This window comes from Helianthus annuus, chromosome 15 (genome assembly GCF_002127325.2).
Source record: "Helianthus annuus cultivar XRQ/B chromosome 15, HanXRQr2.0-SUNRISE, whole genome shotgun sequence".
NCBI classification, from domain to species: domain Eukaryota; kingdom Viridiplantae; phylum Streptophyta; class Magnoliopsida; order Asterales; family Asteraceae; genus Helianthus; species Helianthus annuus.
This window is the reverse complement of record NC_035447.2, coordinates 67496179-67516867: the sequence shown is the minus strand read 5'-3', so window position 1 is coordinate 67516867 and position 20689 is coordinate 67496179. Positions and strand designations below refer to the sequence as shown.

At 39.6% G+C, this 20689-nt stretch overlaps 2 protein-coding genes across 10 annotated transcripts; one reads left to right on the top strand and one right to left on the bottom strand.

Moving 5' to 3' along the window:
* Positions 1-8437: 8437 nt before the first annotated feature.
* On the bottom strand, positions 8438-12718 carry LOC110911801. Of its 9 annotated transcripts, none has more exons than XM_035983875.1 (6): positions 12230-12718; positions 11669-11768; positions 9838-11067; positions 9417-9756; positions 8867-9357; positions 8630-8778 (listed from the first exon to the last, which is right to left on the bottom strand). In XM_035983875.1, the coding sequence occupies exons 3-5, from the start codon at positions 10230-10232 to the stop codon at positions 9343-9345; spliced, it is 750 nt and encodes a 249-aa protein (XP_035839768.1). In that variant the 5' UTR covers positions 10233-11067; positions 11669-11768; positions 12230-12718; the 3' UTR covers positions 8630-8778; positions 8867-9342. The 9 variants fall into 9 exon arrangements, 8 of the variants coding, with proteins under 8 accessions (XP_035839768.1, XP_035839770.1, XP_035839764.1 ...); XM_035983877.1 differs by having other exon boundaries at positions 12308-12718; XR_002577379.2 differs by adding an exon at positions 11456-11562 and having other exon boundaries at positions 8438-8778; positions 8867-9756; positions 11669-12718.
* Positions 12719-17277: 4559 nt separating this feature from the next.
* LOC110911800 lies at positions 17278-19275 on the top strand. The gene is made up of 2 exons (XM_022156450.2): positions 17278-18113; positions 18194-19275. Exons 1-2 carry the CDS (start codon positions 17639-17641, stop codon positions 18949-18951), a joined length of 1233 nt encoding a protein of 410 aa, XP_022012142.1. The 5' UTR covers positions 17278-17638; the 3' UTR covers positions 18952-19275.
* Positions 19276-20689: the final 1414 nt, after the last annotated feature.

Below are 20689 nucleotides of genomic sequence, written 5' to 3'. Positions count from 1 at the left end.
CGATGAACATCGATTAAATCTCAGTTATTACTAAGTACTCCATATAATACAACTAAAGCAAATAAATAAATAGATTATCTACAAGTCAAAGAAGTCAAAACAGTAGTTGAGCAAGGAGTGACATATCACAATTAGCAATCTTTTCTTCCTTTGACTTCATTCTTAACTTTGACTTTGACTTTGACTTTCGAAACACGGGGTGTTACACCCTACTTTAGGGAATTTCGTCCCGAAATTAGGCTTTAGCCGTAACAAATAACTGCGGGTACTTCGCCTTCATGTCGCTTTCGAGTTCCCAAGTGAACTCTGCGCCTCGTTTGCCTTCCCAGCGGACCTTCACGATGGGAATACGTGAGCGTCTGAGCTACTTGGTTTGGCGGTCCATGATCTCGACAGGCTTCTCCACGAAGTGTAATGTTTCGTTCACTTGAAGATCCTCAAGTGGTACGTATAAATCATGCTCAACCAGGCACTTTCTAAGGTTCGATACGTGGAAAGTCAGGTGGACGTTGCTAAGTTCCTCCGGTAGTTCGAGTCTGTAGGCCACTTTTCTGATCCTTTCCAGAATCTTAAAGGGTCCCACGTATCGAGGCGCGAGCTTTCCTTTCTTGCCGAATCTGACCACACCCTTCCAAGTTGATACCTTTAGGAGTACGTGGTCGCCAACGTTAAATTCAAGGGGCTTGCGTCGTCTATCGACGTAACTCTTCTGATAACTCTGAGATTTCAGCAGATTGTCTCGAATCTAGAGGATTTTGTCAGTCGTTTCTTGCAGTAGCTCAGGACCGGTTATTTGCAAATCACCGATCTCGTGCCATACAATAGGCGATCAACATTTTCTTCCGTATAATGCCTCAAATGGTGCCATTTGAATGTTGGAATGATACCTGTTATTGTACGAGAATTCGACTAGAGGTAGGTATGTGTCCCAATTACCACCGAAATCTATGACACACGAACGGAGCATGTCTTCAAGGGTACGTATCGTACTCTCAGTCTGACCATCGCTTTGGGGATGGAAAGCGGTACTTAGATTAAGCGTAGTACCGAGAGCTGTTTGAAACGTTTCCCAAAGACGCGAGGTAAACCGAGCATCACGGTTAGAGATGATGTCGCGAGGCATCCCATGTCGACTAATGATCTCATTGGTGTAGATTCGGGCTAATTTTTCTACTTTGTAGTCTTCTTGTATTGGCAGAAAATGAGCAGATTTGGTCAAACGATCAACGACAACCCAGATGCTGTCGTGACCTGATGGCGTGCGCGGAAGTTTCGTTATGAAGTCCATAGCTATACTCTCCCACTTCCACATGGGAATCTCGGGCTGGACGAGTAAGCCAGAGGGTCTTTGATGCCCGGCCTTGACTTTCGAGCAAGTCAGGCACTTCGAAACATAAAGAGCGATATCTTTCTTCATGCCCGGCCACCAGTACTTGTAGCGAAGGTCCTGGTACATTTTATCGGCACTGGGATGAATAGAATACCGAGATTTGTGGGCTTCATCCATCAAAATATGTCGTAAATCTGTCCGCTTAGGGATCCAAATATGGTCCAGATAATGGAATATCCCATTCGAGTTATTCACAAGCTGGGCTCCATCGTTGAGAATCCTTTCCTTCTTCAAAGTTCATTTGGTGAAGCAAGCATGTTGGGCTTCGCGGATGAGAGTTTCGAGATGATGCTGGGCTTGAACTTTACGAATGCTATGCAAATAGCTTCGTCTGCTGAGGGCGTCGACAACGACATTTGCTTTGCCAGGATGGTAACGAATCTCACAGTCATAATCGTTGAGAAGTTCTACCCATCGGCGTTGACGCATATTAAGTTCTTTCTGGCTGAAGATGTGTTGTAGGCTCCTATGGTCGGTGAAGACCGTAAACTTTGTACCATATAGGTAATGTCGCCAAATCTTCAACGCAAAAACAATGGTGCCTAGCTCGAGGTCGTGGATTGTATAGTTCTTCTCGTGGATCTTGAGCTGTCGAGACGCGTAAGTGATAACCTTGTCCCGTTGCGTGAGAACACAACCAGACCAAGGTTCGAGGCATCGCAGTAGACAACGAAATCGTCATTTCCGTCGGGTAAAGCGAGGACGGGAACATTGCAAAGCATATGCTTGAGGGTTTGAAAGGCAGTCTCTTGTTGGTTTCCCCAAACAAAAGGCTTGTCTTTATGCGTGAGAGAGGTAAGCTGCACGGCAATTTTAGAGAATCCTTTGATAAATCGGCGATAATAGCCCGCTAGTCCGAGAAAAGAACGGACTTCAGACGGGTCTCAGGTGTAACCCAACTCTTAACAGCTTCGATCTTTGCGGGGTCAATGTGAATACCGTTACTATTGACAATGTGACCGAGGAATTGAACCTCCTCTAGCCAAAATTCACACTTGGAGAACTTGGCATAGAGTCGATTCCCCTGGAGTAGCTCGAGAACCAAACGTAGATGTTGAGCGTGTTCGGTTTTTGACTTGGAATAGATCAAGATATCATCGATGAACACGATGACGAAGTGATCAAGAAAGGGTTTACACACGCAATTCATCAGATCCATGAAAACCGCGGGTGCGTTGGTTAAACCAAAAGGCATAACAACGAACTCATAGTGGCCGTAGCGAGTGTGAAAAGCGGTTTTGGGTATATCCTCCTCCTGAATGCGTAGTTGGTGATAGCTTGAGCGTAGATCGATTTTGGAAAAACACGTAGCACATTGTAGCTGGTCAAACAACTCATCGATTCGAGGCAGGGGATAGCGATTCTTGAGTGTCAGCTTATTCAACTCCCTATAATCGATGCACATCCGGAACGACCCATCCTTCTTTTTGACGAAAAGGACTGGTGCGCCCCAAGGAGAGGTGCTCGGGCGAATGGAGCCTTTATCAAGCAATTCCTGGAGCTGACTCGAGAGTTCACACATTTCAGACGGAGCGAGTCGGTAAGGAGCTTTAGCAACAGGGTTTACTCCAGGAATGAGATCAATACGGAAGTCGATATCACGACTTGGCGGTAAGCCAGGGAGATCATCGGGAAATACCCGAGGAAATTCATAAACCACGGGAACATCGTTCACTCCCGGATTACCTTTCTCTTCCTTCTCCGCTACTACAATGTTGGCCAAGAAAGCTCTGTATTCCATGCGGAGATACTTGCTAGCCTGGACACACGACATGAGCTTGAGACCTTTCGAGGGAGTTTCACCATACACACAAAGTTGATCACCATTAGCTAGCGAGAATCGAATCATCTTATCGAAGCAAACAACTTCAGCATGGTTTTCACGAAGAAAGTCCATGCCTACTATGATGTCAAAACTACCGAGCTACATCGGAATAAGGTCGATAGGAAAAACGTGATTGTTGAGTTCGAGAGTACAATCACGAAGAACAGAATTGACGGCGGCGGTTCTTCCGGTGGCAACTTCAACATCGAACGTAGAGGGGAGATGGGAGCGCTTACGATTAAGGAGCTTTTCGAATTCAAACGACACAAAACAGCTATCGGCTCCAGTATCAAACAAACACGAAGCATATATACCATTCATAAGGAACGTACCATTAACCACATTGTTGTCAGCCTGAGCTTGGCGCACATTGATGTTGAAAGTTCGGGCGTGAGCTGCTTGTTGTTGTTGCTGCTGAGGCTGCTGCTGTTGTGGCTCTTGCTTCACCACTCGATTCGGGCACATGTTCACGAAGTGGTTGGGATCATCACACGCGAAGCAAGCTCTAGCATGGACCGCGGGTGTAGGAGCCGCTTGCTGGCCTTGAGGAGCAGGAAGTAGAGCTTGTTGAGCAGTAGCTGGAGCTGAAGCTTGACGTGGACCTGTACGCCAGTTGGCAGTGAAGTGGCCGTACATGTTGCAATGCACACAATATCGACAGGCGATTCCCACTGGATGATGATAGGTACATGTCGGGCAGGCAGGGTGAGGGCCAGTATAAGCACGCTTTGCAGGCGGTGCTTGGGTAACTGGTGCTGCAGCTGATCGGTGTTGAGGTTGCTGCTGAACTGGTACAGCTTGAAGCGGGGCAGCAGTGGTGACAGCACAGTTCTAGTTGCTGGAGTTGCTGTTGTTCTTCCTCTTGCGACTAGTGGACCTAGAAGATTGCGGAGCGTTGACGGTTTCAGCAGTTGCAGCGGTGGTAGCTTGATGCAGATTCTTCGAGGCTTTGTCCCAGACACCAGCCTTGACTCGCTTATCATTGATCTCAGCGGTGAGCAGATAAGTTTCTTCAACTGCCGTCGTCTTTGTAGATTGAACGAAATCAGCCACACAATCCGGCAGAGCACGGATGTACTTCTTGATGGTGATCTCGGGCGTCTTAACTTGGTCCGGACAGATTATGCTGAGCTGCTTGAAGCGAGCAGTCAAAGCAGCATTGTCACCATCCTTCTGCTTGATATGCCAGAATTCGTCCTCCAACTTTTGGCGCTCGTGGGGAGGGCAGAACTCTTCCAACATGACATTCTTCAACTCATCCCACGTTAAACCATAAGCTGCATCGTTTCCGCGTTTGTTTCTCTCGGCCGTCCACCAGTCTAAAGCGCGAGACTGGAAGACGCCGCTAGCGTTCAGAGTGCGGGGATCATCAGGACAACCACTCTGGCGCAGGGTGACCTCGATCGAATCAAACCATTGAAACAAGGCCGTAGGGCCCTCTTCGCCAGTAAATTTTTTTGGGCCGCAAGCTTTGAACTGCTTGAAGCTAAAAACAGACTTTGGCGAATCAGTCCTAGACTCTTCAGAAGACTTGCTGGCATTCTCGTGCAGGCCGCTAACGATCTGAGGGATGACTTTCACTATCTGCTTAGCGACGAGAGCAGCAAGGCGTTTGTCTTTCTGGTTTCGGCGAGCAGTTCGAGAGTGAAGGGATCCAGATGACGACATTGTCTACAACAGACATCGCCACAGGACTCAAACACAATATAATCGAATCTCACCTTACACTCACTTAATATAACTAGAGCTCAGGAACACAATCATGTAATCACATGAACACATAGGCACATAAACACATAATCACAGAACACATAAACACGTAAGGCACATAGAAGCACATAGAAGCAGTCAGAATACAGAAACCTATCCTTCAAAGTTCGCCCGTTCGAGTATAGCGGTTGCGATTAGCGAGTAACATAGAATAGCATGCGATCATCCACAAGTAGCAACGATTTGTTAGCGTGTTGAGATAGATGTGCAGCGCGATGTGTGTGCCGATCAAAGCGAAGGCGAAAAGCGAATAAGTCATCAAAATCAAAACACATTGCGAATAAAATCACATAAAACACATAAAATCCACATAAAAGCAACGAATCGTCATAGTTAGCGATGGCGAAATCCAGAATTGAAACACATAAAATCGAGAGATAGATTGTCTTAGGTTCGATAGACGTCGACTACCCAAAGTGATTCGACTATTCACAAGGACTTTTGGTACACACTTTGGCCTTCGTGACTATGCTCTTGCCTTGTTTTGGGCGAACGGCATGCATCCTTCCAGTTACAGTGTGACTTCAAGTCGTTGGAGTCCATTGAGACTTTGGTGAGAGTGTTGCAAAACCAAAAATAGAGATCGGAATAAGTCGTCAAGGTTCGGGTTTCACCCCTAACTTAACAACTTCGTTCCTGTTTTGATAAAATAGAGAAGAAAATCTGCGTTAAAGTACGGATTTCACTCCTGATTCAACGCAAATTCTCATGTTTATAAATAAAAGGCGGATCGAACAAGCAATTTGGTCGAGAGTTTGCGGTTTTCACACCTAATCTCGACCTAATCACTCGTTCGTTTTCGAAAATTAGAGTGCGGTGATAGTGTAGTGTAAGCGAGAACAACGAGATATAGCAAGTAAGCTCGTACAAAACCCCTAAGGGTATGCACAAGTCGATCTGCTAGTACTTAGAGTATAGATTAGGTTGTTTCTAAGACTTCGACCCAGACTAGGTCGAGTCTTGCCTAATTCCCTATAGTTATGGCTCTGATACCAATCTGTCACACCCCAACCGATGGCGGAAACATCGGGGCATGGGACTGAGCGAAACAGATTGTCCAAGAGAAATCCATAACAACTAATTTTACCAAATATTTAAGTTAAGTCCCATACCATAACATACTTAGCAAATTAGTTAATACAGACATAATATCTCACAGACAAATAAATAGTTTCGACAACTCAGATTTCAAATAAAATAAATTGTCTTTGTTTCTAGACTCCATCCTACTTGATTCCACAAAAGCTGGAAATAGACAGCGTCCAAGCAGATAGCATCCTAAACACCTGTCACATACATTAAAATAAAGGTCAATACACATAGTGTAAAGGTGAGCATACAAGTTTCATAATAGCATCACAAGGTTCGAAATAGTTTACGCATAACCAGCATGAAACATGTATAAAGTGAATGGAAGTAGGTTATCGACAGAGAAATATGCACAGACGTGACTGCGAGTTATGGAATGCGCAACACATATCCCCACTGGGGCACGTGAAGTAAAGCCCTTAACAACCCCTGTCCACGACAGGTGCTGAGTCCAAACTATAGTGCTATCATTGCTAAGGTGTCAGGAAACCATCACTCTGTTAACATAACATACAAGCATTCATCGAATAACATGTAGCATGCAATAACAGTTAGTGTATAAATAGTGTTTGCATTGTGTGTCGATTGTGATTTGAATATAGGTAACGTATGTAACACCCAAAAGTGCGTAAAGTAAAAAGGGATCGAGTATACTCACAGATTGTGTTTAACAAGTAAACACGCTCTTGGATTGAAGGGAGCGCTGGAAGAGATTAACCTGAACAATTAACGATTGTATAACGATAAGCGGCACGTAAAACGGTGTTAAATGATAAGTGTCGGATGGTAATCCGATCGGATGGCAATCCGATCGGATGGCTAGTCAATCGGATGTCAATCCGTTCGGATGGTCATCCGATCGGATGGCCATTCGATTGGATTGACACCTCTTTCGGTGAAGATGTGTTTGTGTATGATGGTTTGTACTCTGAAGTTTTCGTTGTAGCATTTTGGAAACAGAGAAGTATCTCTACCTTAGAGGTCGGTCGATCAAACGGCGGCTCGATCGGACGGCGATCCGTTCGGTGAGACATTTCTCAGAGAACAAGTTCACAACAGTGTTGTCACTCGATCGGATGGTCTACCGATCGGGTGGCAATCCGTTAGAACTGGTAATGCATTGAACATGTTGAAATTTGTTTAAGTGTTGAAGTCCCAAACGTCACATGGTCGGGTGGTCGCTCGATCGGATGGTAACCTGATCGGACGACAGCCCGTTTGACGTTCAAAACTTTGAACAGTTGGATAAGAGTTAAGTGTGGAACCCTAAGTGCAATCCAATCGGATTGCGGCTCGATCGGATGGTAATCCGTCCCGCGACCTGATCTCTTGCAAACTTGGAAGTTGTTTAAATTTTGAAAGTTTTGCGGTTGGTCGAGATGGTCTGATAACGTGCTAAACAACAGAACCGCGTTAAGACCCTTGTGACCCGATCGAACAGGAATCACCCAAATCCGACCCGTTCACTGGTTCGTGACGGTTGTTCATGTTTAACCCGGAACCGGTTGTCTCTTTGATAGAAATCAGATCTTGAACCAATACATCACTAAGAAGGAGTAGAAGATCAGAAGGAGCTCCGATTCTATCGGTTTTGGGTGCATTGAGTGTAAAAGAGTTGAAAGTAAGTTAGAAAACCATCTTTCAATCCTTTTCACCATGAATATGTTCAGATCTACGCAAGATCTTTGTTCTTTCATGTGGAAATCGTCCAGATCTAAGTTGTTCTTGGTGGATTGAAGCCAAAACATGAAGTTCATAAGAACCCCATTATGACATCATCCTAGAACACCTCAAATCTAGTGATTTCACGGTGAAAAGTTAAGATTCAAAAGAGAAAAGAGTGCATGTAGATCATGAAAGTACAAGATTTTGGTTGAAAACTTACAAGAATCGCGAGAAATCGAGAGAAAGAAGGGCTGAAGTGCAGGTGGGTCGAGTGGAGTGCTGTCACATCAAGTGATGTGACAACTAAGGGTATTTATAGGGTTTCCCAAAAAGGAAAGTGCAAGAGGATCGGGTGGGTCACCGATCGGACGGCTGTCCGATTGGGTGGCAATCCGATCGGATGGCAATCCGATCGATTGACCATCCGATCGAGCAGTCACTCGATCGAGTGGTTCCGACGATTTGAGTCTTGGCGTTTCGTTTCGCGCGTTGGGTTTTGCGATGCGTTTAAGCGAGTTTGCGATAGAATTATCCATTAATCCCAACTACTATATCTAACATATAATCATCCTAAGTAAGTTGCGTTTAGCGTTTGCGATTCGACTGCGATAGAGTTGCTCGCGCTTCGATTAATCACCAATACAAACATAAATAAGCACGCACAAGTAACACATAATTAGCAAATACACGTAAAACAATATCCAGAACGCATAATTCGGGTTGCGAATGCGATTGTGAAGTGATAAGCGATAAAGCGATAAGACATGCGATAAACATCGATTAAATCTCGATTATTACTAAGTACTCCACATAATACAACTAAAGTAAATAAATAAATAGATTATCTACAAGTTAAAGAAGTCAAAACAGTAGTTGAGCAATGAGTGACCGATCGCAATTAGCAATCTTTTCTTCCTTTGAATTCATTCTTGACTTTGACTTTGACTTTCGAAACACGGGGTGTTACACACCGCTTTTCGACGCGTTTCACTTCAACTTGATTTTCACTGCTTCTACAAACTTTGTACTCTCCCAGACTCTACATACAACATAGAAAAAATATCAACAAGTTCATAAAAATCTTAATCTAAAATATATAATGAGTAATAAAAAAACATTACACTAACCTTCGAGATTCGGTTAAGATAACTCTTAGTTTTAGGTACTAATGTTCCCTTCCATTTCTTTAGAATATGCTTGTTTTTTGGTCAAATCGTACCGTAATCTTCTCCCTCATCGAATCTAAAAGGTCAAGAATCGGCTTATAACGCAATTCACCAATCCAAGCATTAAACGCCTCTCGATGTCAACAATACTTCTCAGGTTTCGCCTTGGTAGTTCCCCTTTGAAATCATTCATCATCATGAACGAGTCTTCCCACTTGCCATACATATCAATGTAAGCATGTTCTTTCCCTCTATAGACTTTATCGTATGACACATCGACATTGTAAATCTTTATAACCCACTTCTTTAGTTCTATAGCAGATACATCCCCATCAGATTTTAGCTTATCTTTAATAACACTAGCAATTCATCCTTGACTTGCAACCTTGTTGCCACCCTTGTTGCTTCGAGTGCAAGAATGTGCTTCTACGAATTTCTTAACCTTCGGGATACTATATAAAAATACAGTTTATTAATAATATGAAAAATGATAATTAATTTATAAATCTACCTCGATTGTAATTCCATCTTGTTTAACAGAGGCATGTATTCTCCATTTATATTCAATGTCTACACATCTTGCTGTGACTCTTGTCGGTTCACTTTTCTCAATGAAGTATTCAAATTCAATTCTGAGTGCATAATGGATCAATGTTCTTCTAAACACGGTAATATTTTCAAACTTTGAGTTCAATCTGATGGTTGGACTTTTCTTGGTATAAGTTTCCTCTTTGGAGTTATGTTGCTCAACATCATTATCAGTACTATAACAACTACGGTAACTTTCATCGCTTAATGAATACTCTGATTCTTCATCACTGTATAGTTCGTCACCGACTTCATCTTGACACCTGAATTTTTTTTTACGATTCTAATGATTTAGTAGAAATTGGTGCATACGATATTAAGTTGACTTTAAAACAAACTTTTACCTTTGGTTGATTGAAGATGTCTCAAGATTCCTACTTGTTGTCACATAAACGGTCAGTTCTTTTTCCACTTCATACGTTTTAAGCATTAACTGAAAGTTCTCGTGAGAATCAAGCTTGATAAAAGATTGCTCTGTGGCATACTTGTCAACGAAACAAACTGAGAAAACGAAATCCCTGTTTGATGGATAATGATTTGTAACCTCTTCAACCAAATCATCAAAGTTGTATGTGTATGTATCAATGTATACACATTTTTGATAGCCAAAACAATATCGTTTCCTAGATGAATTTTTAGCCGACCGAAAGTAGCCTCCATATTTTAATTTTATCTTATATTTAAAAAACATTTGGCTCAAGTATTGATGATTGAGCCATATTCTCCCATATTGGTGCATCTAGATTATCATCCTCATCCATGTTGAATCCTTCAACTGTAACCAAAAAAAAAAAAAAAAATACATGAATTCAATAAAAAAATTAAAAAAAACAAAACGTGTACTGTTGTTTTACCTTTTTGTTTAGCAAAGTAAATGAGTATTTTTCTTATTGACTTTTATTCCACCACAATGGAATTTTAAATTGATTTATGATAGATGACAAACGACAAACGTACTCTTGACAAAAAAAAATGTTGTTTTAAATTGATTTCATGACTTTTAATATAACTAGTAAAATTCCTCCGCGCGTTGCGCGAGAACTTGATTGGTAGTGTTTTCGATGTCGCGCGATGCGCGAAAGGCATTTGTGTTTTCGTTGAAGCGCTGCAATCTCAGATCCCAACCCACATTTTCCTTCGATTCAATTTAAATTAAATTATCCATACCTATTCACTATGACGCCCATCATGTACTTTCCTACCTATTCATTTTTTTATTTGGATAGGCAAAAGAACCAATTTATTACCACAGGAAACAGTAACCCAGCTTTAGCAAGCTGCTAAGTATAGCAGTACACCAAAACAACGAAAGATAGAGCCAAATAGTATAAAAAAGAAAAAAAGAAAAAAGGAAACCCATGTGTATTAGCCAAAGCGCACTCCTGTGAAATTGCCCCAATTCTCATGATTCAGACCCAAAAGTTGACTTCAACTCTTCGCCCACCTGTATGCTTCACCTTTAATCTCCTCCAGCACCTGTACGCTTTGCCTTTAACCTCCTCTACCACCCATACGCTTCGCTTTTAATCTCCGCCAGTTCTCTTGATTCCATCATTCCTTTCCCCACTAATACTCTGTTTATCAATCCGAATTAACACGTAATTTTTACAAATAATAACAAACTTAATAATCCTAGGGAAAACACATGAATACACATTTTGAGTATATATTTGTCAGGCTCTGTTAACATATGTGCATAAAATTCAAACTTTTGAACAATGTTTATATTTGAATTTATTTTTTTTATCCCAATTTTGCCTATTAATCTTCTTATCTACCTACCATAAAACTGCAGCAATAAATTGGACTTTTTTTATCTTTACAATATATATTTCTGGTTAGATCAAAAGCTAAAAAAGACTAAAAGTGAAAACTTCAAAGTATATGATAACAAAACTGCAGCAGTAGACCATATAGTATCCAAATTTAGCAATTAAATCATATAAACCCTCAACAAACTACCTCAAAAAACTTATAGAACCTGTGCCTCAATTCGATATGCCAGTTGCTGTGGCATATCGGTTTTCATAAACCCCAATCTTTGATGTCCCAAAAGTCAATGTCATAGCCTAATGCAACAATAAATAGGCCCAACAGTAAAAAAAAGCAAGCTAAATTTAAAAAAGTATATAAAAATCTCAATAAAAAAAGAAGAGATCTAGGATTTTTGTGTACCTTATTCCAGCTATAATCATTCTCCACCAAAACCTACCACTTGGTTTAAGCGGAGGGTGCTTCATAAACGCCCTTTCTACAACCAATGAACAGCCAGGGCCTATAAAAATCAAATCCGTTATCGGCTAGCATCTTTTTATACACTAATTAACCACTCAATCGAACGAACAAACAAACAAATTAAGTGGCTAATTGTTGTCTCTGTCCATATGATCAATGGTCTGAGAGTTCGTCACTTCTTCATATGTGGAGTTTGGTAGCGTGCACTTGAAAGATTGATCAAGTTGACTATTATGGGAAAGACAAGGAACAATGGAAATAAACCTTTTTCCTACAAATCAATTGAAAAGCAAAGATTATTGGCTCAACAAAAAATGGGTTCAGTCTAACCAAACCTGGGATCCAACTACATGACCAGCCTGAAAAGAATTAAACCCACCCACCCTATCTATATTTATCCAGTTCAGTCCTAAGCCATCTAAACTCAGTCATCTACAACAAAAGAACGAAGAGAAGACGACGAACATATAGGATGATGTAAACCCCAACAATAAACCTCACCTTTGGTCGCCAGACGTAACCGGGGACAGAGGCAGAGATGTTGTGATGGATTGATGGGGTGAGGTAGATGGGTTATACCTTACTAATCGGAAAAACACACATGCAGACGAATCCGGTCACCGATCTACTTGAAAATGGAACATGCAAGCTTTAATCCTTCTGCCGGAACTTAGCCGAAACCCTAGGTATTTCGCCGGCCATCTTCATCATTGTCGCGTTCTGCTGATCCCTCCTGAAACCGCAATCGAAACCCTAACCACCACTGTTGACCGCCGCTGCAGTGACCGGAAACCACGGTACCACCGTCGTTTCCACATGTGGATCTCTGCTACATCACTCTTCCTCTCTCACACTTGCCGGATTTCTTCCGGTTCCAAGTGTTTCTCTGTGATAGAACCATTTGGGGGGTTCTGTGATATTGTTGGTTGGTGTATGTCTTTCAACGGTGGGTGTAGTGAGGGCTTGAGGGCAGAAATATGTATGCAATTTACCAAAAAAACCCTTTCTACTGTTCAAATCGTTGCTTTATTAATATATAGGAAGATTACTAGTTTTTGCCCCGCCTGTGTTGCGGGGCAATAAGCCGAATATTTCTCTCTTATAACATGTATATCTGTATAGAGGGCAAAATAGTAATTATATTTTGAACTGGGGGCGAAATCATAATTTTGAGTTGGGGAGAAACATAATTTTATTATGAACTGTGGGCAAAAACGCAATTTTGAGCTGAGGGCAGAATCGTAATTTTGAGCTAGGGGCAAAAACAACAATTTATTTTGAACTGGGGGCAGTAACGTAATTTTAAACGGAGGGCAAAACCGTAGTTTTAAACTGGGAACAAAATTAAGAATGGGTTTTTGAACCGAGGGCAAAATCGTAATTTTGAGCTAGAGGCAAAATTAAATTTTTATTTTGAATTGTGGGAAAAAACGTAATTTTAAACGAACGACGAAATTTTAAACTGGGAAGAAAATTAAGTTAAAAATGGATTGGACGAATAGGGAAATGCCAGACAAGCTGCCTGGCACTATTCCCTCAACTTGAAAATGTATATGTAGTTAATATTATACATATATTAAAATTATAGTAATTCTAGGTTAGTAGTAGTTAATTAAATAATTTAGCTAAACACTAACCACATATTCCATGTGGATACGATACCCTACTTACGCTATTTATGTAGTTTAATTAGGTTTTTTGATTGACCCTTACGACAGTCGTCAAAAATGGTGCGGATGGTATCAATATAGTTTTCACGGAAAAGAACAAAAAAATGAACTATATTTTACTCGTTTGAATATAATTTTATTGAATCGTAGATAAAAATAAGTACATCGTAACGTATATTAACAAGTATAATAAGCACGTCGTAACATATATTCAAAATTTATAAAATATTATATTATATTGCTATAATAGCGAAAAAGGTTAACGCTTCAAAGAAAAAAAATAAGCACATCGTAACGTATATTCCAAATTTATAAAGCATTATATTATACTGCTATAATTACGAAAAGGGTAAACACACAATTGTTAATAAAAAACTAAACCATATAACTTTTATGATATGTACATTTGTGTTTCAGTCACTTGTACGTCCATTCACAACTTGAATTTAAATCAAATTTATATCTAGACGTAGAGAAAAAAAATAAGCATATCATAACGGCATATTTGAACTTTTATAAAACATTATGTGTTAAAAGTTATTAGAGAAATCAGAATATATTTAAAGGATGAGGATCAAATAGGAAGTTTATTTTGGTTAGGAAGGATAGAAAGCAATAGGATTATGACATGTGGCAAAATTTAAAATAAAGAGAAAGGGTATTTTAGTCAATCGTATCCTTTCTTCTTCATTCTTCTCCCCAGTTACTTCAAAACCCACCATTTTTAAAACCCACCATCTTCAACCTTTTCTTCACTTACTATCTCAATAATCACTACATTATAGTGCGATTTTCGTCACCAATCAATGATTCAAACACCCGATCAACGTGTTCTTCAGCTTTTTTATGAAGAAAACCCAGTTTAATTTCATACAAAATCTCGTTTTTTCCGGTGATTTTGAAGGTAATCACTCGATCCGTTCGATTCGATCGCTGATAAGTGTTTCAATCATTCAAATTTCGTCAATCGTTGAAGAAATCGGCTTCGATCCATGTAAGAAATTCTTTAATTTCATTTTTACGATCTGGGTTTTTGATTTAGTCATTGCGTTTTACGATCTTGGCGGGGTCCGGGGGCAGCGCCCTGGTAGCAGGGTCCAAGGGGCGGCAGCCCCTAGCGGGGTCCAAGGGGCAGAGCCCCTGGCTGGAAAACTGCATCAGAAAATTTAATTTTCTGTAAATTGTCTTTGGAAAACTGCATTCGTAGACAACTTTTGATCTCCTACTTCCTGGTTCAGACAATTCACAGACAAAACTATTGTCCTGGTTCAATGCGTTTTAGAGAGAGAACACTTTCTTTGGTGTTTTTAGGCCATTGCGTTTTACAACTAAGACATTTTTATGTGTTTTCTGGCCATTGCGTTTTAGAAAAACACATTTTTAAAGTGTTTTTAGTCATTGCGTTTTAGGTAAAAAACACATTTTTAGGTGTTTTCAGTCCATTGCGTTTTAGAGAGAACACTTTCTTTTGTTTTTTTAGGCCATTGCGTTTTAGAAATGAGACATTTTTAAGTGTTTTCTGGCCATTGCGTTTTATAAATAAGACATTTCTTTGTGTTTTTGGTGCATTGTGTTTTTGGTAAAACACATTTTTATGTGTTTTCAGTCAATTGCGTTTTAAAAAGTACACTTTTTTTTTGTGTTTTTAGGCTATTGCGTTTTAGAAATAAGACATTTCTTTGTGTTTTCTGGCCATTGCGTTTTACAAATAAGACATTTTTTGTGTTTTTTGTGCATTGCGTTTTAGAAAAATATCATTTTTTAGGTTTTTTTTCCATTGCGTTTTACGCAAATGGGTTTTCAATTTTTTTTTTCAAAAATATAGCAATAGTATAGTTGTCTTAAAGATAAAAAAACGTTCGTTTTTTTGGTGCAATTTTTATAAAAGAAAAATAATGTTGTATGAAAGAGTTATTAACGTTTAAAAAATGGGGGGGGAATTGGAGGAGAGAGAAACTATTGTCTTAGATTAACTAGAATGCCCCTAGACAAATCCACGCGACTCTTTTTTTTCTTCAATTTCACTCATTTAATCTTAACCGTTGATTAAATAAATGGATGGTCAAAATTACTCTTTAGGCTTTCTACCCAAATAAACTTTCTATTATATCATAACTCTATATTTAAAAGAAATTATAACAATAAAATATAAAAAAACGACACAATGTTATTTATATTATAATAATATAGATGTTGACGTTTATTGTTAGTGGTCAAAGATAGTGGCAACAATGTGTCTCCTATAAAAAAAGCATTCACTGTATTCGTTCATCACAAAGAATCATAAAACGGATTTCTTGAAAAGTCATTCATAAAATAATCATTTGAACTTTCTAGCAATTATCTTAGGGTTAGATAAGGATTTGCGATCTATAGGTACTTGGTTTGATTTTTACAAGAGAGTTTTCCTACATTTATTATTGAGTTTCATTTGAATTGGTATATAGGCGGCATTATGCCTAATTGAGATGAATATGATCAAATATACGCATTATGGCTAATGGAGATGGATATCATCAGGTGATTCTGCTGGTGGGTGAGTGAACCAAATTTGCCGTCCAAAAAAAAGTTGAGCATTTTTAATGTGTCATATAAAGGGGGACGGGGCGCTCCGTGATGGCAAGATGACCACACGTGGATCCCTGTGGAACACCGCTGCCGCTCAATCCTATCACGCGTGGAACTCATGACACGTTGTAGCCATAACGCGTTGAAAGTTCACAAATCTCAGACACAACCATCTTCTTCGTTGATATGATGGAATGAGTGATGGGCACCCCTAGTAAAATCCATCGTTAGTGATGAAATCAAGCTCAATGACGTGACGAACAATGATTGGATGTTGTGAGTTATGAAAAACCATCACTAGTGGAGCGCCCTACCTTACCCCTATGTACCAATATATTTTTTTTTGCTTACACGTTACAAATCACATCACAACTACACCATTTAGGCCATTCCATTTTTCAAACATGTGAGATTCGCCGTAAAGATATATAAGACTTGACTTTAATATCTCCCAAGATACACTATGAACACCATAAGACTGGACTTTAATATCTCCCAAGATACACTATGAACACCTTAATATCTCCCAAGATACACTATGAACACCATAAGACTTGACTTTAATATCTCCCAAGATACACTATGAACACTATAAAGCCATCACTAAAATTAACAGAACCAAACAAGTTAACATCATAAACGATTTATCATTATTTAATATTCGACCATCAAAAACGTGTACATATGATGAAACCGATCGACTATCAAAACTCAACCACGTGTACATATATCGACTATCAAAACTGAAACATATACCATATTTTCATCCCAACTATAAAGACAAAAGCCCCCAGAAACATAAAACTCACATTCTTGAAACTCATCATCAGACCTTGTTCATCAGAATCGTGGTAGGAATTCTCATTTTTCTCGTAATAACCAACTGTGTTGTATCCTTTGTTGCCATTCATGTTTGTATTAACACTGAGATTTTGAATGTTAAGTTCATACCTATGCTTTCTTCCAGTCTCCAAGTCCGTTGAATTCTTAGTTGTTTGACTTTTCCCTTCCTCCCCAGGGTTTGAATTGTTGGTTTTCTCTTGCCTCCTTGTTTGAGGGTTTGAATTGTTAGTTGTACCATGCTTTGGGGAGTTGTTGTTGATCACCTCCTTTCCAATTTTCTCTTTCACAGTGTATGCTACCGGATTGTAGTTCTCCGGGAGGTTGTTGTTGGAGGGTGGAAGCTGGTCGGATTGGTGGCCAAAAGAGCCATCATCCTCATGGGTTTGTCGGATGAAATCTTGATTGGTGTTTAAGGGTTGTGTTTCTTTGAGGTTACTGGTGGTGGTGGCTGAGGGTGGCAGTTCGTTGATGTAATTTTGATTGGTGTTTAAGGGTTGTGTATCTTTCGGATTGTTGTTGTTAGACTAGTGGGTATGGGGGCCGGCTTGGCCCGGCTTGGCCCGGCGCCGGACCCCCACACCGCCCCCTGGTCCGGCTTCCATCAACATCGGCCACCCACAGCCGGGTGGGCCGAGCCTCATTCAAAAATTTCGACCGTTATTAAACGGCTAGTTTAATAAAAAAAAAAAAAATCAATTTCCTTTTAAATAAATACCATAATCCCACACCTTTTTTAAACCAATTTCTCTCATTCTACTCCCATTCTTCTCCATTTCTCATCCTTTTTTATAAAAAAACTCTATATTTTTTATACCATTCTCTCCCAAACATGAATCCATTCAACCCAAACAACCCCAACCCGAACAACCCCAACCCGAATAATCCAAATCCGAACCAACCTAATTTTTTTTCTAGTCCCGCTTACACTCCGACTATGGATCCTTCGTGGGGGGCTTCGCCATTTCCGTTTTCGGGTTTCCAACAAACACCCAACGCCTTCTCACAAATGTCTCAACTACAACAAGTTCAACAATATCAAGCGCTCCAACAAATCATGCAACGCAACACGTTTGAACAACTACAATCCCAATCGCAACCCCCGGTTCAACTTGAAGATGATGATGAAGAAGTCGTCCCCGAATCACCACCGCAAGAGCTCACGCGCAAAAAAAAGAAAGGTAAGGGAAAGATGGTTGAACCCGAAACCGCGCAAAAACCGAGAGCAAAGGCGAGGCAATGGACGAAAGTAGAAGAGGAGGCGCTAGCTATGGCGTTTACTAAGGCCTCTAATTGCCCGATAGTCGGTATAATTTTTTTTTTTCGGTTTCTATTTTTTTTATAAAATTTAATTTTTTTTACTAATGCACTATTTTTAAAATTTTAGGAAACAACCAAACGGGTAGTAGTTTTTGGAAGAAGACAACGGATAGGTTTAACGCGATTATGGAGCATGGGGAGGCTCGTGATGTCGAAGCCGTCTCGGGCAAGTGGCGTAAAATGATCAAGGTCGTCAACAACTTTAACGCGATTTATAACCAAATTTACCTTAATCCTCCAAGCGGGAGTAACGAGCAAGATATTCTTAACCTTGCTATCGCCAAGTGGGACTCCCAAAATCCAACGCCTTTCCCGCACTTCCGAGCATGGAACGTTGTAAGGAAAGATCAAAAATGGAAGCCGGTTCCAAATGAGGTCGCAACGGCCAAACGCACTAAAACTTCCGAGTCCGGAAGCTATAGTGCGGGAGGCTCCACCGCTCGATGTCAAATTGACATAAACGACGACCCGGAAGATGACGAGGATGCGTTGCCCATTCACGAGTCGGAACGTCCCACCGGGAGGGACAAAGCAAAAAAAGAAGCGGCCGCAAAGCGAAAAGTGTCCGGCTCGAGTGGAGGTGGCGGCTCGAGTGGAGGAAGAGGCGAGAAGGCATCGTCAAAAATGGACGACTTGATAAACGAATTCCGTTCGTTCAAAGAGTTCGCGACCGAAAAGTATAGTCACAAGAAAACCGTGTCGTCCGACTATGCTCGAGCGGAAGATTTTAGGATTATGCGGTTGGATCTCGACTCGGTTCCGGAGGATGAACGTGAGGTTTATCGGAGGATGAAGGAAGAGGTGAAAAAAAAATGGACGTCGTAGGCATTAGGAAACGTAATTTTTTTTATTTTTTATTTTCGGTTTCTTTTTTATTTTTTAGGAAATGTAATTTTTTTTTTTTCGGTTTCTTTTTTTTTTAGGGAATGTAATTTTTTTTTTATGGAATGAAATTATTTATGTTGTTTGATGTGGTGTTTTTTAAATTTTATAAACTTTTTATTACCTTGGTTATTAAATTAAACAATAGAAAATTATAAAATAATGAGGTGGGGCCCCATCCTCCATCCCCCTCCATCCCTCATTTGGCTCATCCCCCACGAGCCGTCTACGTGGCGCCTACGTGGAGGCTCATCCCCGTGGGGATGAGCCAAACCATACCCACTAGTCTTAGAGACTTTGGCAAACAATTGGCTCTCTCTTGCATGAATGGTGGATAAGAGTGTGAGAAAGAGGAGGAGGATGTAGGTCATGGCTGCCATGGGTGATTAGACAAATGATTAGGTCTTTTTTTGATTTGATTTAAGCGGCTTAATGCTTTCAGTTTATATAGCAAAAAAAATCTTTGCCGGTATATTCTAATGGCATCTTTGACAAGGAATAAGGTTTAGAGACCATTAGGTCTTGAGTTTGATTATCAAAAAGGGTATTCTCATATTTATTGTGTTTACTCCTGAATTGATGTATAAACATTACTACCTAGGAGAGGAACATATTCAGGTGGTTTCGCTAATAGCACAATGATACTTCAGTAGTCCGTATGGATATGATTAGGTGATTCCGCTAGTGGCATGATATGATCAGATGATTCCTCTGATGGCACAATAATACTCTACTGGTTTGTTAGTTATCCAAAATTTGCCGTTAAAAATATATGTATAGCCGAAAAAAGGAACTATCTCCCACGCACTTCTAAAATCAATATTTAAAGAAACTGTCTCCCACTCTAAAAAAACTTTGATGTATCACGCACGAGTCATGTGGATTTGACATTAAAAACTTTGTAATTGGCTTACTTTTCTAAAAAAAAAACTTTGATGTATCACGAGTCATGTGGATTTAACATTAAAAGTAAAGTGTAAATAGAAAGAAAATTGTAAGTGGGTGACTGTTCTACAAAAAGTTTGATGTATTACGAGTCATGTGGATGTGCCTTTTTTTTTTTTATCTGCATCTGTTTCCTACGAGCCCTACGAGGAAACACAACCCTTATTGAAACACGTATTTCCAAACATATAATGAATAGTGTTATAATTTTTAGTAACATAAACTACTACTGTTATTATTATTATTATATGTTATTTTATACATATGAATTTATTTAAAGTTACCATAAATAGCGTCTATAATTTTTTAGTATTTTAATTTTTATTTAAGTTTTAGTAATAAATAGTAATTCATAACTTTAAGTATTTGTTTTTTTATTAACATATAATTTTCTTTTTATTAACATATTTGACTTTTCTTTCTGTGTTATCTTTGGTTCAGTTGAAGTTGAAATCAGTCCAAAATGCCCATGAATTTGTGATGGATCTTTTGTTGGCAAGTCTGATCTTTTGTTTAATTTACAAGCTGGATTTTTGTTACTTTTTTAAATAAGGGTAATATAAAAAAATTGTAAAATATAAAATTACATTTATTCAACCCATGTAATAAACGAGATTTTTAAATATATATTGTTTTATTATTTGATATATAAAATTACATTTATTCAACCCGTGTAATAAACGAGATTTTTAAAGATATATATATTTTTATAAAAATAAATTGTAAGGTATAAGTT